This window comes from Ostrinia nubilalis, chromosome 22 (assembly GCF_963855985.1).
Source record: "Ostrinia nubilalis chromosome 22, ilOstNubi1.1, whole genome shotgun sequence".
NCBI lineage: Eukaryota > Metazoa > Arthropoda > Insecta > Lepidoptera > Crambidae > Ostrinia > Ostrinia nubilalis.
The window spans coordinates 7,533,479-7,559,525 of NC_087109.1; the positions used below are offsets into that span (position 1 = coordinate 7,533,479).

Genomic DNA, 26,047 nt, shown 5'->3' on the forward strand with positions numbered 1-26,047 from the left:
TTGTAGTTTCTGCTATTGTAATAGCAAAAACAAATAAAACTTTTGATTAACTTTCCCATAAAAATAGTTTTATACATATAAATATAAAAAAACATGTGTTCGCCTGCCTGGACACAGAAAATTTACTGTTTCGGCGAAATACCCTTGTGAGTTGTTGTCATAGGCACATAAACCCGAAAAATGAACTTTTTATGACAAAACGTAATTCACGCGGACTGGTGAAGTCGCGGGCAAAACCTTGTTTGATATTAAAGATAGTATTGAAACCTCAGGTACAATAAAACATAGGATGTTAAGTTACCTATTATACAAAAGTTTTTGAAAACGTAAAGAAAAAATAATTGAGCGCTAGTTACGCCACCTAGCGCTAAAATACTTTTTACTAGCTGTGGAATGGAAAGGTGAAGAAGAAACAAAACGCAATAGTAATAGACAACTGTCAAAATCCACTTTTCTCTAGAAATTTTAAAATAAATGGATAATTTCGATATTTTCAAGTGTCGTGAGGTTTCAAAATGTATGGAATTATTGATTTAATACCTGGTTTGTAACTTTTATATATTTATGTATACGGTGATAATTAATTTTTGTAAAAGTGAAAGAACATAGTATTTTGCAAAAAAAACTACAAAACTATTGTCTATGGACAGCGTCTTTTCGCCATCAAAGTTGCGAGGCAAACCGTGAATTTTTTGGATCTTTTGATCCGTTTTCATGGCTGTCGTATTTAAACATTGATGTCTGCTTTAATTCAAAAATGAGTGACTATCCTTCTATGGCTACGCTTCAAAATAATAGTCAAACGGCGGGATATGTGGATGCTCTTCAGCGTGCGAAATTGGTAAGCTTTGTATGCATAATCGTTTGCTTGCCACCACCGTCTTTATTTTACCGTTATTGCTATTTTAGAGACACCCGTTTTCATAAATTTATTAATGTTGATAGTGAACTCGCTGTCATTGGTTAGTAAAGTTGATATTTCGTTAATTTACGACGTTTTTTTTGGTATAACCTACACGGGTTAGTAAAAGCGGGCCATTTCCATGGAAATTGATTCTGAACCTGTTTTGCTTGATTGGCGCGTGAATTTTTGATGAAATGTTTGCGTAGTATTAATAATGTGTTTTTGTTGTAGGTTGCAGCAAAAATCAGCAGTACTAAACGGCCTCTAGAGGAAGGATCAGAACCAAGTGCAAAGAAATCAGCCTCAGATTCTTTTCAACAACCACAACAACAACAACAACCAGCAATGAGGTAAGACCATAATAATCATGGTATCTTTGATACAACAATACATTTCATGTACATTAAACAGAACATGACACTACATTTTACTTAGAAAATACCACATAAACTGCTATGTAAAACACCACAGTGTGTGTTGTGGTATTTTTGTAACATCAGCTGTAAAAGTTTAAAAAAAGCTTTAATAATAGGACTATAATGCACTTTAATTAATAGTCATTGAAAAATTTTTGATGTGTCACAATATTGTTTCACAATAATTTGATAGTGAATTATTGTTGAAATGTTTCATAGGAAAACCTAATAAGATATTTGTATAACATTTTTAATAAGAATTTATATTTATTGTGCATCTATGTCAGACTGGTTTATGATATTAAAGAAAAAGCTACTAACATCTAATTTAATGAAGTCAAGGGCGTTGTATGTATAGTCAATGAAGCATTTTATACTTTCATAACATAGACACTTGACCTGAGCTTGTTTTGTATTATAAGTATGTCATAGCTAGTTCGGAACAGAGGCACAATGCACAAGCCTAATGAATCCTTGAATCTCCTCCTGTGCATAATTAAGAATTTATGTGCCCAGATGCGCGACCATCTGAACTTAGCCTAAAAGTAGGGCCATCTCTAAAATTTGGCAACTAGAACAAGCTGCATGGAAACCCCGGATTTTGGAGCCCAGAACTTACATGTCAATAAGTTTTTTAAGCTTATAACAGTAAAAAGTTGGTTGGTTGTGGCATGTCTCGCATTAGTAGCATCTTTGGATGATGGCTTACGATTATTTTTGAACTCGTGACTACAAATTAAACCCTACATGCTCGCATAGGCCTGGTAAAGCGAAGCAGGGAAGTATTTTGAATAACCAATCAGATTTCCTAGTTTTCTGACTAATAATTTTATTTTTTATTTTTTTTATTTTATTAAAGGACAGCTAACAAGACATACACAATTAAATGGAAAAAAAAAACATTGAAAACAATACAAGTTTATAGTGTAGCCTTAATTAAATAATACCAGATTGTGTGTTCAAAACAATTCCGGGGAACCTAGAAGGATGGCACCTCTACATAAAAGTAATTCCCACGCTTGCCTTCAGTGCTACAGCGGCAGCGGCAGCGGCGGCGGCGGCGGCAGCGGCGCGTATCGCGGCGTCGAGTGGCGGCAACGCGCCGGCGCCCCCACCACCCCCCATGGCCCCCGATCAAGCGCTCAACGAATACATCAGGGTTCCGGACAAAATGGTTGGCCTAAGTAAGTGGCTTCTTAATCTATCGAGCTAGAATTTTAAATTACGTTAACTAAAGCCTGGTCCGTGAGCACGTAGAATCCCGTCCAATGACCCCAAGCTACCCATCCTTATCGCTCGCGCGTAATTATATTGCTGTCGCGACTGTGCGACGCGCGCCCGTAGTGAGTGTGCGAGCGCGACAGCAACATAATTACGTGCGAGCGACAAGGATGGGCAGCTTGGGGTCATTGGATGCGATTCTACGTGCTCACGGACCAGGCTTTATGATGGTTTTGTTAAAACTGCGTAATAGTGTCTCAAGTTCTCAATTATTAAATAGAGGTAGTAGGGCTTGGCTTTGCTGATGGCCATGGCTTCGCCCAGGAAGATTTTTATAGCATTATCTGCTATAGTTATGTATAAGCTATAACATTGTAAAATTTCATGATACCCAGTTGTTTATACGTTAGGAATAGGTTACAAATATCCATCCATCTATCCGCATAATATTTAGCATTTATATTAGTATAGACGGAATTAGAATAGAGAGTAGAATTTTTTACTAGTTCTTAGCACAAGGTTAACGCTAATATTCACATAGATAAATTATTGCCAAATACAATTTTAGAGCCATACATCTAGTTTGCTTACAGTATATTGCGAATTTCACTTAATAAGTACAAGACATACTTCAACCGAAGTATAGTTGATGACATTACTTATAATCATTTTGATTTATGCCAGAGCTCCCGTTAACCGATCAGCTGTTCATTGTAAAATAGTTTCTTATGCCACATAATGTTTTTCCATTCACACTCGCTGAATGAATGATGGTAAGTATTTACCATTACTGTTTAGTCAGTGTTTAATGTATAATTTTCGTCCCACATTATCAGCCATATTATGTTACGTAACCATTATTACATTAAAAAGTTATGTTTCGTATCATTATGATAAGTTATTCAGAGTTGATTACTTTGGCTATTCCTGTAATTTTATTTTCGTTAATTTCATTTATTGTGAGTAGCGCTTTGATATATTTAATCGGACATGTATGTCTTTATGTTTGTGCAAAAGAATGTTTAATAACTTCCGGAGTGATTGTTTGTAGTCATTGGACGTGGAGGTGAACAAATTACACGATTGCAAGCTGATTCGGGCTGCAAGATACAGATGGCACCGGACTCCGGTGGCCAGCCGGACAGAGTCTGCACACTCACCGGTTCTAGGGAAGCTATACAGCGAGCCAAGTAAGTGTATCTATCCATAAGTCTTTATATTATTTAAAATATTTCAAGTGTCTTATTTGCTATGTCTTATGTTATGTCTTATATTCATATCATAGCAAAGCAAAAAGGCGAAAGCATTACATTCTATTGTGATATTATTCTAAAATGTTGGTTGTAAAACACCAGAACATACATTTGTAAAGTAAGGTTGCATGTTTTAAATTGTAAGACTATATCAGCACACTACTTATGCCGGCTGCACACGTTGGTCTCAACCCCACTCGTCCAACGTGAGGATTTAGTCATATTGACACCAACTTTGGGACAAGCGTTGGGAGATGGCCGAAGCGTTTGCATTATCTAGTCTGGACGCCCAACTAACTCACAGCCTATCATCCAGGGAGTTAGTGAACCAAATAGTGAATCATCGGGGGCGGGAGAACGCTCCTCAGCACCAGGATAGCCCGGGCGGCGGCGGCGGCGGCGGCGGCTTCGGCAACGGCGGCGGCGGCATGGCGCCTCCACCGAGGGGCGGCGGCGGTCTTGGAACCACTGTGAGTATCGTCATCATTAACACCAAATCGACCATTTTAATCGTAAATTAGAGAGGGTCATGCTCTTGTAGTGAAATTAAATAACCCGTTACGATATCTTATCTAGACATTTTATCGATTTTCTTACATCTGTCGTCTAAAATCATCGATAGGATTATATCGCCACTCGTAACCTACCTCAACAGGTCATTTAGTCTCCACTACAGGAGGAGTGCAAATATTTTTCACTTGCCAAAGTGCAAATAGGAAAAAAATGTGGTGGTCTTATTTTACTTGACTGGGCCTGGAACCACACGACTAGTAGTACACTTATTTTGGAATTAACAAGTCTAAAGAATAATGACCAATATAAAGGTCAGCAAGTTTCTATTGTCATAGAAAAAACGACCGATGTGGAGAAGTGAAGTTGGCGAGTGTAGTGTAGGTGACATGATAAATCGGCTTTTTTTATTTCTGTCAAGAACTATATTGTCATTCACTATAGCAGGAGGAAATCATGCTTCCGGGACCTAAAGTGGGTCTCATCATTGGCAAGAACGGGAAAACCATCAAGCAACTACAGGAGCAGTCTGGAGCCAAGATGGTGGTTATACAAGATGGACCCAACACTGAATATGTAAGTTTTCTAATCTTCTTTTTTCTTTTTACTTAACGAATTTACAGGAAATGTCTGTTGTCTGGTACCTATAGTACAAGCTTTCCTTAGTTTGATTCTAGATGTCCAAGAATTTATTAATCCATAGATCACCGGTTAATATCCGGCTCGAAGGACCAAAATGTAGAGGGACTAAACAACTTAATTGCTCATAGAGTTACTCGGCTTTTATTTTTTTAAATAGACAATTTCTCTTGCAACAGACTTCAAGCACATTGTCTATGACAGTAGTTGATAGTGGTCCTTTCCCACAGGAGAAGCCTCTCCGCATATCCGGTGACCCGGCCAAAGTGGAGCACGCAAAGCAACTGGTACACGAACTATTGGCGGACAAAGACATGCAGCCGGGCGGCGGGCCGCGGTCGCAGTACGACGACTATGGCTCCGATCCAGGCAACGGGCTCGCTACTAACTCCACTGAGGTGAGTTACGAAAAAACAGGGCTCTTGGTAGGCATATTTTGTATTTATGTGTCCGGTCACAGTATGAAGATTGACGTCCAGTGATGACCCCGTGCTACCTTATATTGCTGTCGCGCTCGCACGCTTACTGCGACCGCCCGTCGCACAGTCGCGACAGCAATATAATTACGCGCGAGCGATAAGGATGGGTAGCTTGGGGTCATTGGACGAAATTCTATATGCTTGTCGACCGGACTTTACGTGGAATATAGACAAAACAACTGGTACACGAACTATTGGCGGACAAAGACATGCAGACAAATAATAATCGTCGGAGACAAGCTTTTAGATTGGGCAGTTGACGTTACGTTTCGCTGGTTAAGACGAATATCATAAAATCGTCCAAATTACGAACTTCAGAAAAACCGTTTGAAATGTTACAATAAAAAATTCGTGGAAATGTTTGTTTTTAGAATCTTTTATTAGATTAAATGTATGTAATAGAATGAAGTCGGTTAATAAAATGGACCATACATTAACATAAAAAAATATTTCAACAGGTACTGGTTCCCAAAATAGCGGTGGGCGTGGTCATTGGACGCGGCGGAGACATGATCAAGAAGATCCAAGCGGAGACGGGCTGCAGAGTCCAGTTCCACCAAGAGAGGGACGACGGACCCGGCGACAAAAGGTAAGGCTGCCTCGTACATATGAAGATGAGTATAGACTAGAGCATTGGTTCCCAAAGTGGGGGGCGCGCCCCTCAAGGGGAGGCGCAAAGACCTTTAAAGGGGGGCGCGGGCCATCTGTGTACTTAAGTATAAAAATACCTGCGACCGCTTAGAGCAGTGTTTTTCAACCTTTTTCATGACAAGACCCCCCTAGTATGAAAAAATTTTTGCATTTTCGCTTTTTTTCATGCATTTTATAATGTTGCAAAGATGTTTGTAGGGACCGAATACTTCAATCCATACAACATTTGCATAATTAGATTTCGGATTAATATGTCTTTATAAGATTTTTTTACTGAAGTAGTTTTTACGACCTGCGACCCCCCCTATAGAGGCTTCGCGCCGCCCCAGGGGGTCGCGACCCACAGGTTGAAATAGACTGGCTTAGGCCGTTTGTAGACATCCGTTTTTTCACCGGACGACGGACCGTCAAAAAACTGATATCCTTTGTTTGCTGTTAATTTTCTCGCCGGACCTATGTCCGATGCATGTGCACACGTTCATTATAAATCATACGCCACCGCTAAATCCGGTGAAAAAATCGGGCCGATTTTTTAACAGCAAACAGAGGCCGCTTGTAAACATCCGTTTTTTTGACCGGACAACGGCAACGGCCCGATTTTTTCACCGAATTTAGCGGTGGCGTATGGTTTATAATGAACGTGTGCACATGCATCGGACATAGGTCCGGCGAGAAAATTGACAGCAAACAAAGGATATCCGTTTTTTGACGGTCCGTCGTCCGGTGAAAAAACGGATGTCTACAAACGGCCAAAGGATATCAGTTTTTTGACGGTCCGTCGTCCGGTGAAAAAACGGATGTCTACAAACGGCCTTAGAGAATGCATTCCAGACTGCTCGGTACGACCAGTAAATAATCTTGACTGGGGGAGGGGGGCGTGGAATTTTTTATATGATCGAAAGGTGGCGCATCTCAAATAAGTTTGGGTACCCCTGGACTAGCATGTACTTGTATAGTTCTTTCAACTCACGAAGGCGAGCGAGCTTTTCTTGTTATTACGTGTACATGCACATAACGATAGTGTAATGTCCATCAAAACTTAAAAATCGAACCGTGTAAAGCTCACTCGCCTTCGTGAATTGCAACAACTATAACAGAACAACGAGCCGCTCTATGAAATGTTCTAGTGTCACCATTTCACTTTACCATTCGTAAGAACGTTACATTACATAGAAATGTTCGAGTCTATACTCACCGTAACCAGTAGGCCTAAGATGCGCGCGGTGATAACTTTTATCGACGTCAAAATGTATGGGCAAAATCGATAAAATGGCGTGATAACCGCTTATCGCGGTGCGCATCTTAGGCCTACAGTACGGCTAGCACAAAAAACTTTCCGAGTTCAAATCGTTTGCGTACTCGAATCGCCATCAAAAGATTTAGTAAGAAAACTACAACAGCGCCCTCGTGAACGTGTCGTAAAGTGAACTTAGTATGAGATGTGGTTGCAAGAAACTTATTTTGAGAATCAAAATTTAATTCGAAGCGTTAGCGTTAGCGTTTAATTCGAAGATTGAGTATCGAATTTTATCGAATACGCAAACGATTCGAAGACGAAAGTTGTTCATGCTATAGGTACTGTTTAGATGTATAGTCGATAGCAGATAGCTACCACAAAAATAATGACAGTATTTGCCAATTAATTTTGATCTTTATATCTTTTCTATAAGGTTTAAAATCAATTGCAGTTTGGCATTTCGTGGTAGTTCGATGTGCTCTCGACTGTTTAACATCAAGAAGCAGGTCTTAGTGCTTTAATGCACTTCAAGAGACAATTTAGAGTAGACCATTATGTATTATGTATGTTTTTAGATGTTACCTACAAGGCAAGCCCCACCAAGTTGAACAAGCGAGACAGATGATCGAAGATTTGATATCTAGTGTAAATGTGAGTATTTTTTTTAAATCTTAAGTTTCCGCAGACTACAGACTCATCGAACTATAGTTAACAACCCAAACTGTCGGATATCTATGACAGCTAATTTGAATGAGAAATCGGTCGATACTTAATCGTTGTAATGTGCGCACTTTCATACATATGAAGCCACGATAGCCGAATGGTGAAGGGGTCGAACTGGCCGACTCGTCATCCGAAGAACGCGAGTTCGAACCCCAGTCACGCTCGACTATTGTGGTGAGCCCACTCGTGACACAAGCGTTTAGCTAAGTACGAGGGGCTAACGGGACTATTAGTAACTAGCTTTCCGCCCGCGGCTTCGCCCGCGCGGAATTTTGTCTGTCACAGAAAAACAATATCGCGCGCGTATTTGCTCGCCGTTTAGACCTACCCTGGACTACGACAAATATTTTAAAACCAAAATCAGCTCAATCGGCCCAGCCGTTCTCGAGTTTTAATCAGATTAACGAACATCAATTCATTTTTATTCATATAGATTAATGCAAAAACAAATGACAACTATCTTTAAAAAAAAACGACTGTTAGGGTAGGTAACGAATATCGGTCTTATTCATAATAAAATGCTAATATAGGTTTAAAACCTACATTAGCTAAAACGTTTGATAGGCTTAAAACACTCTTATAAACCTCTGATAAAAAACGTTATTCATAATCGTTTACAAACCTTTGATAGCTAAAACAGAGTTTAATATTTTCTTTCCACAGACTATACAAAAAGAATGAACGAAAACAGCTTTTTTGGTGATTTAACTTGATGGACCATGTAAAATCATAGACAAATCGCAGAAAAAAAAAACAAAAAATTGGCAGCTGTGACGTTTTACTTACTGACATTGACATTTGGCACGAAAATTTAATAAAGTTTTCGGTTTTTTTCGATCAACTCCCAAGTTTTATCAAACTTTTATAAAACTTGGGATTGTATGTTCTGGATTCTGTACCTCTTACCCTGTACTCTGCAATAAGCTCTTACGACGACCCGGCTAGTTACATCGGATACTAATTATGTCCATGACGAAGGAGAACAGACCGCCTAAAAGGCAACGATCAGAAAACTGGTTGGAGGAAGATAAGGTAGTACTTATTTTTAGCCTGATAAAGTGCCTACTAATTTTTGTAGCATGGTTTTATTTATGTTTGACGCCTAGTGTTTGCTTTTCAGTATTTGCTGAAAGAGTTGGTGAAAGAAAGAGTAAATGCAATCGAAAATAAAAATACAGACACTAACACGAATAAACGGAAGGTTGCGGCTTGGGCTGATTTACAAACAACGTTGGTACATCTTTTGATTTCTGCCTTCAATATAAAATTTTGCCTTTACCTGTAATTCAAAATCCTGTCATTTCTTTTTCAGGTTTAATTCAATGTGCGCTGGTATGAACCGCTCCATTACCCAGTTAAAATCGCAATGGAGCCTCATAAAAATCAGTGCGAAGAAAGACAAGACCATTGCTAGGCAGGCTCAAATTAAAACTGGCGGTGGTCCACCATTATCAGTGCCTGACGATAGGGCTGATGATATAGCATCTTGGTTGCCCAATGAATTTGTAGTCGATGTTAACAGATTTGACTCGGACTCAAATAAAAGTGAATTAATTAACATTCAAGAGGAGGAATCAACTCAAAATACGCAAGATCAGGAATTGATAAATAATGAAGAAATCCAATATGAATTGGTGGTACTTGATGAAGAAATAGAAGATACACATGCTTGTACTACTAGAGGCATATTGGAAGATAAAGAAAATAAAAAAGTAGAGGCAAAAGAAAATAAAGCAAAACCTAATTTTAAAGCACCAGCAATCAAAAAAAAAAGGAAACTGTTAAACAAAGAAGGCTTAATTGATTTAAGCAAAGTTAGGATTTCCGAAATTGCAGAAACAGAATCAAAATGCCGGATTGAACTGCATGAAGTTCAAATGGAAAACGAACGGAAGAAAGGGAGAAACTTGGATCTTGAGCATCAATTATTACAGGAAAAACTTAAATATTACACTCACATTAATAAAGAATAATAAGTCTTTTGATGTTAAAGTTTTTCAAGTACTAACAGATTCTAAATAATAAGTTAGTTCCTCCCTTACTTCTGTTTGTTTTTAATTTGTATTTTATGCAGTTCCAATCCGCATTTTGATTGTGTTTCTGCAATATATTTAGACGGCTATGAATATGTTTACTAGTCATAACTTAATAAGAGTTTGAGATTACTATTAACTAGCTGTTGCCCACGACTCCGCCTGCGTAGACTACTATTTCTGTAACCTACAGGATCTGTGCATTTTTCCAGGATAAAAAGAAGCCTATATGTTATTCGAGACTATATAATCTATCTGTTTTAGCAATTTATTTGTTTATAAGAATTGAACTGTGATTTTTAGTAAGTAAGTTTAATAATTGTACTTAAATTAGTGATATAAAGTAAATACACATATGCCTAGTCACAAACATTCGCCTTTATAATAATAGTGTAAATTATGGTTATTTTGTTTTAAATGTAGAAGGTTGATAACCTCCGAATAGAAACGTTTATACTTAAGCAATTTCTTTGTTTTAAAGAATTGAACTGTGATTTTTAATAAGTAAGTTTGTTGAAACTAATTGTACTTAAATTAGTGATATAAAGTAATTTGTTTTGAATTTTTGCAGAATAATTGCTTTTTTAAAGAGAACTACAGGTTTTGTTTTTGTGATAGTAACAAATTGGACTGAAAATTGAAATACAGGTATTTTTCAATCAAATATTCTTTTTATTTTCATTAAGATGCCAGGAACAGTATCTGAAAAATTAAAATACAACATTTTCATGAACTCAAATGACATTACATAAAAGTAAATCGTTGGAATTTATCAAAATGTATTTTAGTACCATTCAAAAATGTTGATTTATAAAATTTTGTAGTATCAACTGCGACCTACGCCTCAACAATGAAGGTCGGTTGTCGTGAACACTGTTCTCCGTCGAAAGTTGCGGAGTTACAGGGACCTGCTCCATATGTTGTTCTGAAAAATATTATGAATTTGTCAACATTTTGTCATAAAGATTTGTATTCCTTATGTACAGTCAAATTGATAACATTTACCTAACAATGTGTCATTCATATCAATGGCTATATTATGTAATACAGCCAATGCTATGATCACAGCTTTTCCATTTTGGAGGCTTACTGGTAAGCCATGGAGTAGGCATTGGAACCGCTGCTTCCACACCCCAAAACACCTTTCAACAGTGTTCCTAGTTGAGATGTGAGCATTATTGTATGCTTCTTCTTCTGGACGACTAGGCCTTAAAATAGGTGTAAATAGATATGGCAGAAGAGGGTAGCCCGAATCGCCAATAAGGCGTCCTCTAAACTGCCTATCCTCAAATCGTTGTTTTATATTGCTCTCCATAAAAATTCGACTGTCATGTGTACTGCCTCGCCATCTAGCCACTATATCCATTATTTTGAGGTCAGCATCACAGACAACCTAAAATAAAAAAAACAGTATCCTGTAGGTAATCCATCCAATAATATAGTGTTGAATGTTGCTAAAATTTAGATCATACAAAGTAAAAATTATAGACATTATTAAAACAAATCTTTCTCTGTTGTAAACTGTATAAAATCAAAATATATTTTACCTGAACATTCAGGGAATAATAGCCTTTTCTATTAATATAGTACTGGGCCATGTCACCTCCGGTTTTTTTAATTTTAATGTGGGTGCAATCTATGGCTCCTATCACCCCAGGAAAATTTTTAATTGCTCTAAATTTGGCACTAATTCTTTCCTGCTCTCCTATAGTGATAGGCATTTTGATGAAGGAATTTGCCTTATTCGCGATTGCATGCGCGACTCTGGCGCATATCCGGCTCACTGTCGGCTGACTTAGGCCATGGAGGTCACCAGCATCATCTTGTACCTGAAAATGTATGAAAATAATTATAGCAGCCACGACAAAGGGATAAAATAAAACACTTTTTTGTGCTTACCTCACGACGTCCCCAACATCTTATGGCCACTAAAACTTGCAGTTCAGGACACGTGCCACCACCTCTAGCGCTCTGAACCAGATCATCTTCCACCAAATCTATGATGGTGCGCACTGTGTCCTTATTGAACCTATATTTTATTTTAAAATTTAGGTCCCGCAAATCGAATGGGTTGCTTCGTTGGCGGTAGAGCTTTCTACGTCGCGCTGGGTCGGCATTATTGGCTAAATGCACAATTGCATTTATAGCATTCATTTTCACAAGCAAGGATCACAGCAAGGATATTTTGAATAAATAAACCAACGAAGTGACATTCATATGAAATGACATTTATAAAAGTTAGGTTAAAATAGGTTTATTAGAGCTTTAAACAAGGCCCGAGCTCTCGATAACTTATCACACAGTTATAAGAGGATTTTAGCGCTAAATGACGATTATGAATAACAATTTTTATCAAACGTTTTATAAACCTCTAATAAGCATTTGATAAAATGTGAAAAATGATTATGAATAAGACCGTATTAGTATAAATAAAATAGTGGACTGTATAAAAAATATCTAAGACTACGCGGTAATCGTGCGTCGACGGTGGTGTCCAAAGGCGAGTGTCTGACCCGAGCGCAGCCGATGATGACGCTGTCGGCCCGAGGTGACGTTAGTCATTGTACGCCGCCCGCACGTCTCCTCCCGCGCGTTGTTGGGTTCCCAACAACGACTAATGCCCGTTTTCATCATCAATCCTTAATTTTAAGTGACCCCTATGAAAACAGAATTCCTGTTACATGTTACCATAGGGATCACTTAAAAATTAGGGATTAATAATGAAAACGAACATGAAAGTCTGTAATCTGCGGGGAATCTTAAGACCATGTTAACAGCTGTGCACTATTTGTAAATTTTTGAAAATCGTAAAGTTTTACAATATTTATTATAACACAGAGGCGAGAACAAGAAGTGAGACAAAGCGGCGGCCGCGGTGGCGGTCGCGGCGGACAAAGGAACGGCGACCGCGGCGACTACCAGCAGTGGCAGGAGAACCCGGAGATCCGGGTCACGTTCACTATCTGTGGGAACAAGTGCGGACTCATCATTGGCCGGGGTAAGTTACTCTTGTGTCATCCGGTCATTGTCAGTCGCGGACAAAGGAACGGCGACCGCGGCGACTATCAGCAGTGGCAAGAATGCCCGGAGATCCGGGTCACGTTCACTATCTGTGGGAACAAGTGCGGACTCATCATTGGCCGGGGTAAGTTGCCTGTGTCATCCGGTCATAGTTAGTCGCGGCATTTACCAGCAGTGCCGAGAATGCCCGGAGATCCGGGTCACGTTCACTATCTGTGGAAACAAGTGCGGACTCATCATTGGCCGGGGTAAGTTGCCTGTGTCATCCGGTCATAGTTGGTCGCGGCATGTGGCAAGAATGCCCGGAGATCCGGGTCACATTCACTATCTGTACGAACAAGTGCGGACTCATCAATGGCCGGGGTAAGTTGCCTGTGTCATCCGGTCATAGTTGGTCGCGGCATGTGGCAAGAATGCCCGGAGATCCGGGTCACATTCACTATCTGTACGAACAAGTGCGGACTCATCATTGGCCGGGGTAAGTTGCCTGTGTCATCCGGTCATAGTTGGTCGCGGCATTTACCAGCAGTGGCAGGAAAACCCGGAGATCCGGGTCACGTTCACTATCTGTGGGAACAAGTGCGGACTCATCATTGGCCGGGGTAAATGTCATTTGGTTATTTGGTGTCCTTAATTTCTTCTCTAAGATGTTTCACCGCACGATAAATAACGTGAAAATACTCTTATAACTTTTATGGTGAATGTGTGTCGCTGTCGCATCAGGGCAGAACTGAGTGCCGCTCAAATGCATTTGACTTCTACTGTTACTGGGCCTTCGTTCACTATCTCTGAGTAAAGTCACGAATAGCAGAGAAACCATGTCACTGACAAGACTTTGTCGCTAATATACTTCTAGTAACTACGTTGAACTTAACTAAGGAAATACTTAAATTTATTCGGAGATCGTGAAAGAGGCCTATAGTCATTTTTTAAAAGTATTTCAATCGGAGGTTAATTAAATAATTAAAAAAAGGCTTACGATACTTCATACTGATCTTATCTATATTGCACAGGCGGCGAAGTAATAAAGCAGATCAACGCGCAATCTGGCGCGCACTGCGAGGTGGACAGGCGCGCGACGGGTGCGGACCGCAATAACCGCACTTTCTTCATCCGTGGTCATCCTGATGCGGTGGAGCACTGCAAGCGCATCATCATGGAGAAAGTCGGCATGGTAAGTTGGACAATCTGTAGCTCATCGAGCTGTAGGAGCTAGCTCGCGAACTAAAGGAGCTAGCTCGTGAGCTAATGAAATTAGTTCGCGAGCTAATAAGTCACGACGCGCAAGCTAATAAGTCATGACGCGTGAGCTAATAAGATATATCGCGCGACCTTAACAACCGCACTTTCTTCATCCGCGGGCACCCCGACGCGGTGGAGCACTGCAAGCGTATCATCATGGGAAAAGTCGGCATGGTGAGTTAGTAGCTAGCTCGCGAACTAAATGAGCTAGTTCGTGAGCTAATGAAGTTAGTTCGCGAACTAAAGAACCTAGCTCGCGAGCTAAAGAAATACTATATCTCGTGAGTTAATAAGTCATGACGCGCGAGCTAATGAAGCATGGCTCCTGAGCTAGTAAAGCATATCAACGCATGGGAAGGGTACATTATAGCACGCAAAACTGACGGGTGCGTGGCAAGGCAAGGTTCTGGAATGAAAGCCACACATACAATCGCAGTCTGGCTGGAAAGTCCACTCACAAGATGACCTTATAAAGGATGCATTAAACTGAATGCTGGTCTGGAAATCATTGCAGTCTATTCAGCAGTTTCTGGAATACAATTGATACGCATTTTGTGCAGTCGTCACCATTAATTAATAATTCCAAGTTGACCATCACCCTAAACCACGTGTTCGTCAACAGCCCATAAACTTCATCCAAGACGGCGCCAACAACGGCGGCGGCGGGAACGGCGGCGGCGGCGGCGACTACTACGGCGGCGGCGGCGGCGGCGGCGGCCCGGCGGCCTGGGGGTACAACCCGCACTGGCACCAGCCGAGCGCTCAGTCGCAGTCACAGGTAACTACATCTTTTAATTTATGAAAAAAAGGAGGAATTGTTGAGGAAAGTTAAAAATATAACTTCAAATCGCTGTATGAAATCACCAGGGCCAGTGGCGGATTTACAGTTTTGCCGCCCGTAGGCTAGGCTGGGGTTGGATCTTTATTTAACTTTTATCTTCTGAAATCGAGTAAGCGTCATCTGAAATCTGCCGCCCCTAGGACGCTGCCGCTCCTTATACGGCCTATTGACAGATCCAGGACTGACCAGGGCTATTTTTTAAAGCTCTCATGGTTACCTAAATATTATGCTTGTGTCACGACTTATGGAGTGGGTTCCAATGGCGGCGGGGATCGATTCCGCGTTCCTTTATAAGTCGGCCAGTCCGTCGGCCTTCACCGTTCGGCTATTGTCGCTTAATCATATTGCTCTAAGAACATGTCAAAACGGTCCCATTCATTTAAAGTCTAAAGACTATTCAAAAAATATATTCAACTAAAAATTATATAATGCAACATATTAAAATCAAACCAGCACCTGTAGCGATGTGACGTGATAACTAAGACCTTATGACCTCTTATTCCGATAGCAATAATGTAAATATTTATACATATTTCTACTCAGTAATTCATTTCTAGTTGCTAGTTGAAACTGCACATTTTGTTAGATGTGAAAAATGGATACGGTATGTGCGATACTGGGGTCCAATATCAATGTTATAGTAGTTGTAATGGCCGATTCTTCTGCCATTTCTATTATATTCATTAATAAGCAATTTGAACTCGACATAACTAATGAAGATCGTATATTCGCAGCAGCAAGTGCAAATCAACCCAGCGACCGGGCAGCCGGACTACTCGCAGCAGTGGATTGACTACTACCGCTCGTTAGGACTCAACAACGAAGCGGAGGCTATTGAACAGCAAGCCAAGCGGCAGCAGCAGCAAGGTAGCTATCGAATATTACATTAATTACTTGTTTAATTTATAGTTATTGTCTTTAAGTTATAAAAGTTACAATCGTCTTCATACTCTAAATAATTTCGCAGTGTCTATGATATTACATTTTTAGATCATTAATATCTAACTGAAGTAACAGAAACTGTGATACCTGCACTGATTTTTCCATAAGTTTAATTATACTGTTATTACACAAAAATGGTCTAATATTGTATTCGTCACTTCCTTAGCAGGTCTTGCACAGTGTGATATGACAGGAGGTAGGTTATACACACAGTAGTGGAAATACACATTTTATATGATTATACTATACTCACGTCAATGAGGATCAGTACTGTTGTAGAAAATGCAATAAAACTAGTATCTACGTTAATCTTTAAGACATAAGAAAGATATATCTTTTTGAATTATGCAAATGGGACCATTACTTACGAAGATATTAAGTAATAAACATAGGCCGTTTTTGCCGCTAAAAGTCAACGTACGCAGGGCCGCGTGACGTCACTATATCCGAATCGAGCGCAGCCGGCGTACTATTGGGATTAGAGGTGGGCGCCACGCCGGCGCGCCGCCGCCGCCGCGAATTTTTTCACGCCGCCGCCGCCGACGACCAGCTGTCGGCGCGCCGATATTGATACTGTACAAACTATTTGAAATTTATTCCTCTCCTATACTGTACTAATTTGTGTTTCAAACGCAGAAGAACTATTTTTTTATTGAGTTCAGCGGCTATTCTAGTTCAATAAAGTCCTAGTATCACTGCGACCGGTACCGATCTATTGTGATCGCCGCTATTTTCCTTACAGTTCGCCTCCGAGTCCTGCATCCATTAGGAATTGCAGTATCTTTTGGGAGGCGATATGTTTTATATCTTGTGGGAGGCGATATGTTTTATATCTTGTGGGCTTAGGATGTGTTTGCCCAGGTGTAAGCTCCGCTTGCGCATCAAAGATCCGCAATCCGTGAGAATGTGTAGTGGCGTTTCATCTGCCTCTTGGCACATCCTGCACGTTCTTGATTCGGACAGTCCCATAGTGGGCAAGTGCTTGTTTAAGCTGCTGTGTCCAGTGAAGGCTCGAACTGAGATGCGCATTTTGATCCTACTCAGTCCTATGATCTGCTTTGAGCATTTTCGGTCATAAGCTTTTATAAGAGCTTTGGAATGAGTTAATCCTAGCGTGTCTGACCATGCCTAAAAGGATTTGTTTAAATAGATGTTCTCCAGGGTCATTCGAGCGAGACTTTTGAGAATGCCACAAAAGGGTTCTGGACCATATTGTGTTCCCTCCGCTCCCGCTCTGGCCAGTTCGTCGGCATTTTCATTGTCCACGATTCCCGCGTGACCTGCAACCCATCTCAGCGTTACTCTGTTACGTTTTCCTAGGGTATTCAGTCGACTCATGCAGTTTTCTACCAACTTTGAGATGATTAAGTTGGAGTTTAAGGCCATCAGCGCGGCCTGACTGTCTTAGTTAATGTAAATTATGTGGTTGGCATATTTTTTTCGCAGGTTATCTTCCACACATTCAATAATGGCGTAGACTTCTGAAAGGTAGAGGCAAATTTACCCAGACTTTGAGATAGCCTAAGCTTCGGCTGCTCTCCATACACGCCAAAGCCTACGTTAGGGCCCATTTTTGACCCATCAGTAAACCATATAACAGAAGAACTAACTATAATATTTATTCTTTAATGCCATATAAATTGTACACAAGGCGAACTTAATGCCATTGATATACTAATAATTGATTGAATACCTTAATACTAACTATATTAACAGTTAATCAAGTACATTATTCAAGTTACTGCTTGGTCTAGTAAATAATTGATCGCGAGAGGCGCCGGTCCCTCTTGCTGTCAAGAAAAAAATCCCTGCCTTCGTCTGGCAGATAACCCACACTATTGGAATATACTTTAAGCGAATCACTCACACAGAGATTGGCAAATATGTCTCGGAATTCAAATGGGAACCACAACCTCTGGAAGGCAACAAAGTACCTCCCTCAAAGTGTTCTCTGCTTATTAGGTCCGGTAATACATGAGTGCGAACTGACAAGAAAAATCTCAGACCTTTGCTACATGACAAGCCGGTTTATTTAAACCCATTGACACGGATAATCCAAAAAATCCACAATTCAATCAAAAAAATTAATAAGATCAAGCATTGGACGTGATCCGAGACTTGCAGCTATGCCTGCCTTTGATTCCTACTGATGATGCTGATTCATCCGACCGATTTCAGTCATGGTGACCACTTCGACTTAGCTGTCTTAGCGGCGCTGGTGCGCCCGAAGATGGCTTACATAGCCGATCTTTGCGGCAAACTCCTCGCACATTGAGAGTAATTACCCGCCGCCAACATAATTGTAGTGAATGGCGGCAGATGGACGGGATTTACATCATCGCGTTTTCCGCCGAGTTCAGTTGTGCGTTGCTCGTTGAATTCGCGGACTCGCCTCTACACAACAAAATCTCCCGCCATTCTAGGTGCTGTGCTGCCAAACCTTCCCATTGTGATTTGAGAGGGCTCATTTTGCATCTTTTCGTATGCTGCTTCTGGATATCTTTGTACTTGACTATCTGAGGTTGACCGCCATGTTTCCGCTTACCCTTCTCAAGTTCAAAGTAGAAGATTGATTCCTACTACGCTAATTGAGGACGAAAGACGCAGGAGGACAAAGTGACTGACATAGCCCACAGAATCGCTAAAATCAAGTGGCAGTGGGCGGGCCACATATCTCGTAGAGCTGATGGCCGCTGGGGCAGTAAAGTTTTTGAGTGGCAACCAACCAACGAGCCGGAAGACGTAGCGTGGGTAGGCCTCCCACTAGGTGGACCGACGATTTGGGGAAGGTCACAGGAAGTGCCTGGATGCGAGCGGCGCAGGACGTCTTTCGGCTGAAACGAAAGAACTAACGCTAAGAGAGATGGCTAAGCTAAAGAAATAGTCAAAATGGACCCTCGTAAAGCACTTGCATTTGATCTGATCATCTGAAGTCCATGGTCTTGACAATGACCACACTGAGTGAGAAGAACCTCGCAAGTCTCTTAACTTTGGAAATTATCCATAAGGCTGGCAAGTCGCCTAACGAATTCTCTTATCGCTCAATTAATGACATTTGTATTGTAAAAATTATCATTCTTGCTCGTTTATTCCCTTGCCTAAGTATGACAAATGTAATATATAATAGTATACCCGACCATAAATTTTGGCAGAAACCATACCAACCATAATCAGTACAATGTTTGAAAAAGAAAGAATCCTGTACGTCTGCTTTCGCTGCGGCTTCAGCTGGGTTTATCATAAAGAATTACTCTTTGAAATAAAAAAGTACCTTCTAGCACACTTCTACTACCTGCTGATGGATTCTTATCTCAGTGACAAACAGTTTTAAATCAAACTCGGTGACAAAATCTTCTCTTTTTAGCTGCATAGCTGGAGTACCCCAGGACTCTGTATTTGGTCCGATACTCTATAACATCTACTAGTAAAGTAGCCCAGACAAAAAGCAGATTTAAAAAAAAATACGTAATGAACAAAGGTCAAACAAGGTCACGCCGCCGACGCCGCCGCCGCCGAGGTCAAAAAGTCGGCGCGCCGCCGCCGGGCAATTTTATATCGGCGCCCACCTCTAATTGGGATGGAAAATATTTTTTTCCAGCTAAACTATCAGTTTTAGAAAAAAACTTTTAATAACATTTATTCATCAAAATAAAGTAACCCATCGACCAGTAATTTTTAAAAGTAAAAAATTTTAAAAATAAGTATCGCTATGTCCAAAGACCACATTTTCATAGGATTCGATGGAATGCGGAGACGCGGTTGGGGTGAGTGTAACTTTATGATTGTTTGTATTGAACATAATAATACATAATATGAGTGCTAATAACCAGTTTCTGGCCCGGGGGGGGGGGGGGGGGCTAGGGGGGGGATAAGTAATACCCAGCTCGGTTCAAGTCATAACCAGTTTCTGGTTCTGGCCTAGGGGGGGGGGGGGGGGGGGGCTAGCCTTACCCAGCTTCTGGCCTGGGGGAGGGGGGGGGGGGGTCAAGTCATACCCAGTTTCTGGCCTGGGAGGGGGGGGCAAATCATACCCAACTTCTGGCCGAGGGGGAAGTCATGCCCAGTTTATGACCTGGGGAGAGGAGGGGGGCGGGGGAGTCATACCCAGCTTCTAGGCTAACATTAAATAATTTCCAGGAGGGAGCAGCTGGCCCGCTAATGGGAACGGCGAATAGATAGGTAGGTACGTAGGTTAAACTCAGAAAAACTAAATAACAGGTAGGTATTGCGTGTACATCGAAATGATCTTCATAGATATTTCTTGCTTGTAGCCTAGGCAGAGTGTATCTGCCTCAGCTATACCTTATTGTTAGAAGTAAATAAATTAATACTTATACATTTTTATATTTTACTTGGAAGAAGATATGACTAACAACACTTATGAACACTTTATTTGAATAAATCGCCAAATATACCACCGCGGAGACCCCAATCGCGTCTCCGCGTTCCATTGAATCTTATGAGCGTATGGATTTTTTGCGATATTTTTCACAACTTCTATTTTTAAAAATTACCTATTGATAGCTTACTTTATTCTGATGAATAAATGTCATTACAAGTTTTTCTCTAAAACTGATAGTTTGGCTAGAAAAAAATATTTTCTATCCACGCAGTACGCCGGCAGCGTTCGGATCGGATATAGTGACGTCATCGTCCCCGCGCCGGGCGGTCAGTGAACTTTTTTAGTAATTTGGCCATAACTTCGTCAATTTTTGTCGTAGAACAAAAATTTTTGGACTGTGTATTAAGGATTTCTTAGCCCTATAAATCTGCATTCACAGCTAAAAATCGAAATGATCCTCATTGCTACAGTTTTCTACCTAATAAGTAAATATAAGGTTCAAATTATGACGACTGAGCCCTGTAAAAAAGAAAAGCACGTCGAATACCCCAACTAAATGGGAAACATTGGACTTGTTGGCGCGTTGAACTTTCGGTGAGCCTTCCAGCAGATTATAAAATAAATAAATAAATAAACATGGGTGTTTGGAAAACCGGTTTTTTTGGATAACCGAACTATATTGCGAGATGTGTAGATGGCGTTGTACTTCGGTTGATTGACGTTCGAATAATCCGATCGCTTTACTTTATTATCTTAATGTCGTGTAGTCTCCTCTAGCCCTGTCCCCTGGGTTGACAACTGTGTATTGTCTTCCATCGAAGGCCGGCAATACACGGACCGCTTGAAGCAGTCAGGGTCGACAGCTTCAAGATGCGACTGCACAATGAACTGCAGAGTTCTATGGACGCACATACGCAGTTGCAACTGATTCGGGCGGTCGACAGCACGGTGAATTTTCATCGTGCGGTCAAGCAGTCGCCAGCCATACACTGACTGCTCGAGCTGTCGACAGCTCTCGCGCAGTTACCTCCGCCCACTTTCTTCATTCCACGGCGCCCGCGCTTGTGATTTGTTGAGCAGTTAATACCAACTGCTCGAGCAGTTATCACTGGCAGCGCAGCTTCAAGCTATTGACTCTTGACTGCAAGAGCGGTCCGTGTATGTTGATCACTGACTAATTGCTCGAGCTGTCCGTGTATTGCCGGCCTAACATCGTTGTCTCCTCGCAGACATGGGCAGCAGCGGCGGCCCCGGCTCCGGCGGCGGCGGCGGCAGCGGCGGCAGCGTCACGCCCACGCCGAGCGGGGCTGACTACAGCGCGCAGTGGGCCGAGTACTACCGCAGCATCGGCAAGCTCAAGGAGGCCGAAGCCATCGAGGCGCAGATGAAGATGAAGGTTGGTACACAAAACAGGTCACCCCGTTCACAGGTTGCTACTCTGGGTTACCCACTTACAGAAGTTACTCTGGGTTACCCATTTACAGAAGTTACCCTGGGTTACCCATTTACAGAAGTTACCCTGGGTTACCCACCAAAAGTTGCCCTGGAGTACCATCCACAGATGTAGCCCTGGGTTAACCACCCGCAGATGTTGCCCTGGGTTACCCAGCAATATATGGTGCCCTGGGCTACCCAGCAATAGATGATGCCCTGGGTTACCCACCTACAGATGTTGCCCTGGGTGACCCACCCATAAGTGCAACAGATGCCGTGACGATCAGCTGTCCTACAAGAGACAAAACAGCGTCCTACAGCTTTTAGATAGGACAGCTTTTGACCAAAGCAGCGCGCTGGATTCGAAGATACAAAGGTTAGTCACTTAACCGAACCTAGTTTTTTACTACCACTAACCATTTTTCAGGATCAATAAAAGCTATTTATAATTTATTTATAGTGTAACTAATACGATCTATCTGTAGATATCTGTAAATACCATTGACAGGAAAATCAGATACAAGTTTTGAACCTATGGTTTTTAGATCACTAACAATTTTTCAGTAGCTATAAAGATAGTTATTGTGTGAAACTAATACGATTTTTGTATCTGTCACTAAGATCAGACACTTAACCTGAGTTTTGAACCTAGGGTTTTACTGCCACTAACCATTTTTCAGGAGCTATAAAGCAGATTTTAGTAAATCTATGTCTCTCAACTTTAGATATTAGGTATTTGCATCAACACGAAGATCAAACACTTAACCTGAGTTCTAAACCTAGGGTTTTACTGCGTAACCATTAACCATTTTTCACCATTTTAGGAGATAATGCTGGTTATAGTAAAATGTATACCACAAACAATAGGTGTGACTGTGATGTGCCATCGAATGTCCCAGAGCGCATAAATGAAATGAGAATTTTAGTGTACAATTCTCACATTTGGTATAGTAATCGAAGAAAGTGTGTCAAATATACGCTGAGGTCAAAAGCCCGACTGACCTTATGCCGCCTTTAGTACATGTTTTGTCGTCTACTGCTGTTAGGGTGTATTCAGTGTCCCTGATAGGCTAAATAGGTTATTGAAAAGGTCAAAAGTACCACTGCTTTGGGAGCCAAAATTATCCACACTGACAGTGTGCTGCCTTTAGTTCATGTCATCTACTGCTGTTAGGGTGTAATCTGTATCCTTGATAAGCCATATGGGTATTATAATTGAAAAGATAGGGGTAAGATAAAGGTCAGATACCAGCTCCGTAAGGCGTGATTTTGCGCCGCCTTTAGTTCATGTACCGTCCACTGCTGTTAGGATATATCCCTGATTATTATGGGTACTAAGATTGAAGGTCAGATACCGCTGCTTTAGGAGCTAAATGCCCCACAAAGCGTTACATTGTGCCGTCTACTGCTATTAGAGTGTAATCAGTATCCCTGATAGGCCATAAGGGTGTAAGATTGAAGGTCAGATACCGCTGTTTTAGGAGCTAAATGCTCATAGCGTTACATTGTGCCGTCTACTGCTATTAGAGTGTAATCAGTATCCCTGAAAGGCCATAAGGGTGTAAGATTGAAGGTCAGATACCGCTGCTTTAGGAGCTAAATGCTCATAGCGTTACATTGTGCCGTCTACTGCTATTAGAGTGTAATCAGTATCCGTGATAGGCCATAAGGGTGTAAGATTGAAGATCAGATACCGCTGCTTTAGGAGCTAAATGCCCCACATAGCGTTACATTGTGCCGTCTACTGCTATTAGAGTGTAATCAGTATCCCTGATAGGCCATAAGGGTGTAAGATTGAAGATCAGATACCGCAGCTTTAGGAGCTTACAGCTCCCCATAGCGTTACATTGTGCCGTCTACTGCTATTAGAGTAATCAGTATCCCTGTTAGGCCATAAGGGCACAGAATAAGTAATAGTACAGGTACAGAAGGATTACTCCGCAAGACGATTTAAATAAATGCGAGTCTTGCTACGACGCGATACAGTGGAATTCAGCTCGCACAGCACTACGTACCTACAATTTTATTCACCTACAAGTTTTGTCTCTTTCTATCGCGTGCCTCTGAACTCTTCTTACGCTGTTAGGGTTGCTGTCTAGTAGTGTCTAGTAAAAAAATAATTAATCTACTTATTTGTAATGAGGTACGTATGTAGGTAAGTACGCATTCATTATGGAAAACCTTGGGAGAGGCCTTTGTCCAGCAGTGGACGTCATTAATTGGCTGAAACGAACGAACGCATTCTGAGCAGTAGTCATGGTAGGTTAGGTTCCTATACTATCCTAAGAATTATTGATTACCTACATGGCCAACATACCTTTCAGCATCTTTGGGAAGCGAAAAAAAAGATAAATCCGGTAGATTTCTTTTCGAATTTAAACACCCGAACGCCGCACAATAATATTTCTTTCTCATTATGTCCATTTTTAAATATAATACTTCGATCATAGAATTAGGTACTACAACGCACGCCAGCGTCCTGACGGGCGCGCGCGTGACACTCGACTGATATAATACCCGCCGGCGGGGCGCTTCGCTGTAGGTAATTATCGGATGTACCGCGCGGAGTGAGCCAGGCCTGATAAGGGTGTAAGATTGAAGGTCAGATATCGCTGTTTTAGGAGCTAAATGCTCATAGCGTTACATTGTGCCGTCTACTGCTATTAGAGTGTAATCAGTATCCCTGACAGGCCATAAGAGTGTATGTAAGATTGAAGGTCAGATACCGCTGCTTTAGGAGATAAATGCTCCTAGCGTTACATTGTGCCGTCTACTGCTATTAGAGTGTAATCAGTATCCCTGATAGGCCACAAGGGTGTAAGATTGAAGGTCAGATACCGCTGCTTTAGGAGCTAAATGCTCCTAGCGTTACATTTACATTGTGCCGTCTACTGCTATTAGAGTGTAATCAGTATCCCTGATAGGCCATAAGGGTATTAAGATTGAAGGTCAGATACCGCTGCTTTAGGAGCTAAATGCTCCACAGGGCTTGGTGGACTACGCGTGGGACGACGACGGCGCCGGCGGCGGCGAGGCCGGCGACGAGCAGATGAAGACGAAGGTCAGTCTTAGGACCAGGGTTCCGTATTAGGGCACCCCCGCGAGGGTCAATAGCGATTGTACAAAGCGTTTCTTACCCGTTTGCTCATTTGCGTTTCATTTACGTTTCACACATGTATCCATAGCTATTGCACGAAGCTGATAGATATGAAATAGATCGAATCTTACTCGCTTGTTCTTTGGCGTTTCGTTTATACTTCGAATAAAATAAATACGAGAATTTTAGTGCGAGTGAGAGAAATTGCAGTTGAACTCATCATGGTTGCGCGCTTCATGTTTGTTAATCGAATAACAAAAGTTACGAAATTAAAACGAGATTTTAGTTTGAGTGCTTATACAACGAAACCACAAGAGAAGTTACAATGAAAATTGATGGGTGGGTCGAGTTACTAGGGCAAAAGTTTCCCTGATTGATCATTCAAGATTGAGAAGGTTAGAAAGCTGCTTTAGAAGCTATAACACACAGGGCACCGACTACACGCAGTGGGCGCAGCTGTTCCGAACCCTCGGCATGTTCAGCGAGGCTGACGCCATTGAGCAGAAGATGAAGACGAAGGTCAGTCATTGAGACTTCTTCGTGATGAGCTATTTTCGTGGGTAATGTCAGACCAATAAGGTCGAAATTGGCTCGCGTTTCATGTCTGTTAAATGAAATAGTCTGTGTTGCATTTCAATGAATAGAGTCGCGGCAGCCAAATTTTTTTCCACCGCGGTGAGTCGAGCTCAAGCTATTTTATAATTACATCCAATGACAAGAAGGTTGATATGACTCGTGTTTTTTTCACGTCTATGTTGAATAAAATCTGCATTTGAATAAAAAAAGAGGCGCGCCATCAAAATGTTGCTTCACCGCGGTGAGTCAGAGATCAATTTACATTGGCCAATACATACGGGGGGAGAGAATTCAGCTTAGGTCGTAGGTACACTTGGAAATGGTTAGAATACCGCTGCTTTAGGAGGTCATGATACACAGGACGCAGACTACAGCGCGCAGTGGGTCGACTACTACCGGACCATCGGCAAGTTCAAGGAGGCCGAGGCGGTTGAGGCGCAAATGAGGATGAAGGTCAGTCGAAGGGCATAGACGATGTGCAAATTG

At 41.4% G+C, this 26,047-nt stretch overlaps 2 protein-coding genes and 1 long non-coding RNA gene across 3 annotated transcripts; 2 read left to right on the forward strand and 1 right to left on the reverse strand.

Annotated features, from left to right (window-relative positions):
• The first annotated feature begins 429 nt into the window (after positions 1 to 429).
• Positions 430 to 26,047, forward strand: LOC135082705 (far upstream element-binding protein 1). The gene is made up of 17 exons (XM_063977478.1): positions 430 to 841; positions 1,136 to 1,254; positions 2,350 to 2,504; positions 3,593 to 3,731; positions 4,111 to 4,264; positions 4,752 to 4,880; positions 5,174 to 5,341; positions 5,881 to 6,011; positions 7,886 to 7,961; positions 12,905 to 13,064; positions 14,101 to 14,261; positions 14,952 to 15,107; positions 15,905 to 16,037; positions 21,684 to 21,850; positions 24,875 to 24,949; positions 25,415 to 25,504; positions 25,922 to 26,047. The coding sequence occupies exons 1-17, from the start codon at positions 758 to 760 to the stop codon at positions 26,030 to 26,032; spliced, it is 2,208 nt and encodes a 735-aa protein (XP_063833548.1). The 5' UTR covers positions 430 to 757; the 3' UTR covers positions 26,033 to 26,047.
• LOC135082706 (uncharacterized) lies at positions 8,536 to 10,057 on the forward strand. Its single transcript, XR_010259458.1, has 3 exons — positions 8,536 to 9,065; positions 9,154 to 9,263; positions 9,346 to 10,057. It is a non-coding gene; the product is annotated as an uncharacterized LOC135082706 (long non-coding RNA).
• LOC135082704 (putative nuclease HARBI1) lies at positions 10,718 to 12,488 on the reverse strand. Its single transcript, XM_063977477.1, has 5 exons — positions 11,966 to 12,488; positions 11,614 to 11,895; positions 11,072 to 11,459; positions 10,858 to 10,991; positions 10,718 to 10,768 (listed from the first exon to the last, which is right to left on the reverse strand). The coding sequence occupies exons 1-4, from the start codon at positions 12,218 to 12,220 to the stop codon at positions 10,861 to 10,863; spliced, it is 1,056 nt and encodes a 351-aa protein (XP_063833547.1). The 5' UTR covers positions 12,221 to 12,488; the 3' UTR covers positions 10,718 to 10,768; positions 10,858 to 10,860.